This window comes from Triticum dicoccoides, chromosome 2B (assembly GCF_002162155.2).
Source record: "Triticum dicoccoides isolate Atlit2015 ecotype Zavitan chromosome 2B, WEW_v2.0, whole genome shotgun sequence".
In the NCBI taxonomy this organism is placed as follows: Eukaryota; Viridiplantae; Streptophyta; class Magnoliopsida; order Poales; family Poaceae; genus Triticum; species Triticum dicoccoides.
The window spans coordinates 206241000-206246595 of NC_041383.1; the positions used below are offsets into that span (position 1 = coordinate 206241000).

At 43.8% G+C, this 5596-nt stretch overlaps 1 protein-coding gene across 3 annotated transcripts in view; it reads right to left on the bottom strand.

Moving 5' to 3' along the window:
* Positions 1-467: 467 nt before the first annotated feature.
* LOC119363099 overlaps positions 468-5596 on the bottom strand; it is a 7780-nt gene continuing 2651 nt past the window's right edge. The window contains exons 1-5 of one of the 3 annotated variants that reach the window (XM_037628399.1): positions 5066-5590; positions 4175-4725; positions 2871-4091; positions 1606-1686; positions 468-765 (exon numbers count right to left, since the gene is read on the bottom strand). In XM_037628399.1, the coding sequence (XP_037484296.1) occupies positions 737-765; positions 1606-1686; positions 2871-4091; positions 4175-4724 (1881 nt within the window). In that variant the 5' untranslated portion in view covers position 4725; positions 5066-5590 and the 3' untranslated portion in view covers positions 468-736. Of the gene's footprint in view, positions 766-1605; positions 1687-1968; positions 2639-2870; positions 4092-4174; positions 4726-5065; positions 5591-5596 lie in introns of those variants that run through there. The other 2 variants (XM_037628400.1, XM_037628401.1) reach the window with 2 other exon arrangements.

A 5596-nucleotide genomic window follows, 5' to 3' on the forward strand; every position in this document is an offset into this window, starting at 1 on the left:
GGGACCAAACAAGTTTCATATGGCATATTAGGGCCTGTTTTCCTTCCAAACTGGAACCAAAACACGCCCTTAGTTTCCACTAAACACATGACGAATTTGGCACACGCCAATCTAACTATCCAGATACCTTAGATACCTTAGACTTGTGAAGAACAAATTAGCCTCATCTGCACATAAGCAGTGCAGAAAATTCAAGCAGACGGAAACAACAAACTTGTGGAGAACAAATGAGACTTTGCATATAACTAAGTTCGGAAAATTCTGAGCAACAGTAACCATAGGAGGGGGGGGACTGGCAGAAACAAACAATTATCATATCACAATGAACCTCCAACATAGCTCGCTCACCTGTCTGCCAAATTTCTAATAAAATCTTCACTACCACCCAAGTGTAGTTTCGGGTCAAGCATAACGAGAGACGTGGTTACTCAAAGAAGCTACGATGCCAACAAAAGAAAGCAGCAAGCAGTCAAAACAAAGGGTAGTACAACTGATATAATATAGTTCATATTATCTTGTTGCAGATCACATAATAAATAAAGCGACAAGAGTCGGTGTTGAGGCAATATAGACGAGATGGATACATATTAATAAAAAAGGTCTAGAAACAGACAAACGAAGGATAGTCCTGAGACACCCTCCATCAATGCACATGCATTATTTTCAGGTCATATACTCCAGTTCAGCTCACATGCAAACTCCTTCCACTTGTTAATCACCATGGCGTCATCTCCGGTCACTGCTCAGCTTCTTGCACGCCTTTCCCTGGCATATCAAATTTAGCATGTCTTCAGTAATACTAGTTCGGAAGAAAAAAAAGCTGATCCATACCCAACTTTGATTCACGGCCCAAATATATAACCACTACTTTATGCTTCCTTGTGAAATGGAACGAGGAAAAAGTCCAAACTTGTTTACAAGATGTAGGGCTCTATAAGTAAATACTCCCTCTGTCCCATAATATAGGGACTGCAAAAACGTCTTATATTGTGGGATGAAGAAAGTATGTTATTACAACCAATATGTGTAGATACTGGTTTTAATAATATCTTGTATTATGGGACGGAGGGAGTAGCTTATAGTAGTAGAATGCAGCAACACACAAGCTGTAACGTGTCACAGGGAAAGTTAATTGTTCCGGTGAGAATTTCACAGCAACAGTAGAAAACTGTAGTTCCCAAAATGCTAGCATTTAACTTCAGTATTGGCTGTATATCTGCTTCCACCACATGTTACACTCTGTGTTATCGGTGCTGTGCCACTATACTATAATGTGTTCAACACCTCACCAAGTTCTTCCCAAATCCATAGTGGCAAACATCACCGATCCTACACCTGTCTTTGAGCTGAATGATATCATTGGCCTACCATATCTTATTTCGGTTCAATTTAGAGTATCCGCCCTAATCAAAGTTTGAGAAAGCGCTAGGCGTTAATTATGCGTTTGGCCACCTACTTGCGCTTTTCTAGCTTAGGCGTGATTAGGCGCAATTAGGCGCAATTATGCGTTTTCTATATAATTGTACGGATATGGGCAAAAAAGAGCAGTTTGACATAAAAAAAGTGCTAGAATGTAAACTGGAGGTACAATTATAAGTTTATAACCTTGTTCTCTCTCCAATATGTTGCCCCTGCCTCTTTGTATGTTGTCCTCTGATCGTCTCCCTCCAATGCATTGTGCAACAGCTAAATACATCATAGAGAAGATGACAAGATGTTAGCAGCAGCAACCAACAAGCAAGGAGCAAGCAAAGCATTATATATCAGATTCATCATTCATATTATCATATATGTAAAGATGTTAGCAGCAGCAACCAACAAGCAAGGAGCAAGCAAAGCATTATATATCAGATTCATCATTCATATATGTAAAATGTAATGTAATAGGCAGAACATATCACAAGTTCACAACTTGAATGAGCAATCAAAGCAAACTAGCAAAGTAGCAAACAAGCAATGTAATAGGTAGAACATATCACAAGTTCACAACTTCACAAGCAAGCATATTACATAACAAATAAAAGTCTTAAACTTGCTTAGTGCTACCAAACCAAAGTACCACGGCCACGATCCACAATAGTCTCACCCGTGACCACTCCATCATAGTCTCTTACATAACAAATAACAAACAAAAGACAAATGCATGAATGCAAATGCATGATAACTTGATCACTTAATGGCATGATGCTGCCAACCATCATGCAATGAGCCAATGATCACTAGCTCAAATGCTCAATGCCTCTCAATCATCCTCATACTCAATCTCATCTTCATCCACTATCTCCTCATCATCATGATCGGATTCAAACTCCTCCTCCTCAAGGTCTCTCACTCTTGCACTCCTCCGAAGTTGGAGTTGCTCTTGTGCTCCCATTGCTTCACCAAGTAGATCCCATGATATCCCCGTACCCGGATGAACATCTACATCCTCCTCATCAAGATAAACAACGCTTGCATAATCATCCCCTCCTTCAAATAGAAATCCTTGAGCTTCGGTAGCATCGGTGCTAATGAGCACATCCCATTTCTTCTTCTCTAGGAGCTTTTGTTTCCTAGACAACATCCTATTGTTGAACCTTATGAAGACCAAATTGTTGCATCGCTCCGTTGTGAGCCTATTTCTTCTCTTGGTATGTATCTACATATTAAACATCATTTTGCATGAGCATATTAAACATCATTTTGCAGCATCAAGGTAGCAGCAGCAGTAGCATGGTAGCAGCAGCAGCAGGAAGCAAGCATCAATAGCAGCAGCAACAGCAAGAAACAAGCATCAATAGTAGCAGCAGCAGCAAGAAACAAGCATCAATACTTCAATAGCAGCAGCAAGAGAAGAGTAGCAACTAGTGGGCAGGAGCAAGCAAGTATACCGGGGCTGTAGCTTTTATTTTCACATGCTTTTGCAAGCTTCTTTCCAAAAGTTCCTTCTTTGTTTTCATATTTCAGAAACTCGTCATTGACAACCAGCATGCAAGTATCATGATCATTTGCATAGTATTGTTCAGCACACTCCTGAAATCCTTCATTTGCAGTGGTAAAGACGGAGCTATCTGCATAACTATAGTGTGGGTTCAACACATATGCGGCCATGTGCAGTGGAGAATCTAGCCTTCCATTCATCTTCTTTTCAACAATGCCCATAGTATCTTTGTAGTTCCTCTCCAAGTTGTTAAATGCCTCCTTCATCTCCCTCTTTGCATTCACCAACTCTCCATACAACCAAGCCATCGATGGCTTAATATCCCCATCAACCAAACGAAGTACTCTCACCAATGGCTCAAACACCTTTATGCATAGGAGCACACCTTTCCAAAAGTTTGCATCCATCACCGTTGCCGTTGCATCCTTGCCTTTCTTTGTTTTCACATTTTTCATATCTTCCCAAGCTCTTTCAACCACCATATACCTTAAAGCATCTTTCTTCTCCAACAAACTTTGCAATGTGAGAAAAGCGGAAGCAAATCTAGTCACCCCCGGCCTTATGATATCTCTCCTTTTTGTAGCAACCCTCATCAATGCCAAAGTCTTGTGATGCGCATAGATGAAGATGGTGAGGTTCTTTGCTTGATCAATTATTGTTTTGAATCTCTTGAGGCTGCCAATTCCTTGGAGCATTAAGTTGATAGTGTGAGTTGCACAAGAGCTCCAAAAGATCTTCGGCCTCTTCTCAAGCAACATTTTCTTGGCTCCCATGTTATTGGAAGCATTGTCCGTCACCACTTGCATCACATGCTCCGCCCCTACCTCCTCAATTGCGCTGTCCACTAGCTGAAATATGACTTCACTTGTATGTGACACATCAGATGTTTTCTTTGATTTGAGAAAACTTGTCCCCCCACTGCAATGCATGCACAAATTCATTATGCTCCTCCTCTTCATGTCCGTCCATGCATCTGTCATGATGGTGCACCCAAGCTTTATCTTCTCCTTCTCACGTTCATCTAACAAACTCTTGGTCCTTGCATATTCATCACTCAACAACTTCTCCCTAAGCTCATATTGAGTAGGAGGCTCATATCCAGGACCAAATTTGCCTATGGCCTCACACATTTGACAAAACTCATCATTGTCAAGAGCATTAAATGGTATGCCTACAAGCAAAGGAACAAAACCATGCAATCAAGCAATCATTTCAAGCACAAGCAAGCAAAGAAATGAAGGACTCCAGAATTACCATGTGAATACACCCATCTAGCAACATATGGTGAACATTGACCTCTTCTCTCCTTGAATAGTGCTTCATTCATACTTAGCTGCTTCAAGGCTTCCTCTTTGCTTGATTTACCATCAATAGGACGCACAAACTTGTCCATTGGTCCTAATTTGTTGGGCTCCGATGATGTGCTTCCAACACAAACAGATTCCCTACCATCCCTTGCTTCATTTAGGGCTGTAACATGCACATCAGCCCTCACTTCTGCCGTATGTTTTTTCTTCGCCACCTTCTTTGCCTCATATGCATCAAGAGCTCTCTGGCATATTGCTTTAGCCTCCGGAGTTGATCTTAAACATGAAAGAACGCTTGAGGTGGTGCCTGTGATGTGTAGCTTGAAACGGTTAATTCCTCCGGTGCTAATATGGCCACAAAAGTCACACTTCACCCTCTCCTTGTTTGTGACATCACATAGTTTCCCATAGTTCCATCCAACATCATTGGATTTCCTCTTCAGAGCTATCGGCCTTTCGGACTCTGTTTGGGCGGTGGTGTTCTCTGATGTTGACATCCTATAACAACAAGTCAACAACACAAATTAGCAGCTAGTAGCCACAGACAGCAGCAGCAGCTAGCATTAGCAACAAACAAGTAGCAGCAGCAGCCAGCATCAGCATCAGCAGCAAACAAGTAGTAGCAGCATCAAACAGCAGTAGCAGCTAGCAGCAGCAAATTAACAGCAACATGCAACAGCACCAAGTACTACTACTTTTACTCTACTAGTAAACAGCACCACTAACTACCACCAGCAGCAGCTAACATCACTTCAGCGGCAACTAGTAGCACCAGCAAAGCAGCAACAGGCAGAAGCTAGCAGGAGAAGGTAGGATCGATGGGGATCTGGGGGCTCACCTGCCTGAAGAGAAGAAGACCAGGCCGCGAGATCCACGGCGGGATGAGGTCGAAGGCCAGCAACCGGAGGTGTGGGGGAGGGCCCGAGCAGGAGAGGCGCGAGGAGAAGCTTCAGATCCAGGGCGGAGGGCGTGCTGCTGCCGGCGGCGCGAGGAGAGTCTCGCGGCCCCAAGGAGAGTCCGGCGGCGCGAGGAATGGAGGAGAGGAGACCCTAACCCTAACACGGGCTCGATTTTGACCCTCTGCCTTTCATCCCGTGGCTCCCTGCCTCTTTATCCCGATTCCCCGATGGATCCCCTCTCGTCGTTCTGCGCCATTAAGCGCCCATTCCGCGCTGTTCCGCGCGCTTAAGCTCGCCTCAGCGAGAAAAGCGCTCCGCCTAGGCGCGCGTCGCGCCTTTACGAGCGCACATGGCCTATGCGAGGCGGTAGGCCAGCGCCTTGCGCGTAGGCGCGCATAAGCGCTCGATTAAGCGCGCTTTCCCGAACTTTGGCCCTAATAAACCCTGCAATGTCTATGTGTGTGATATGA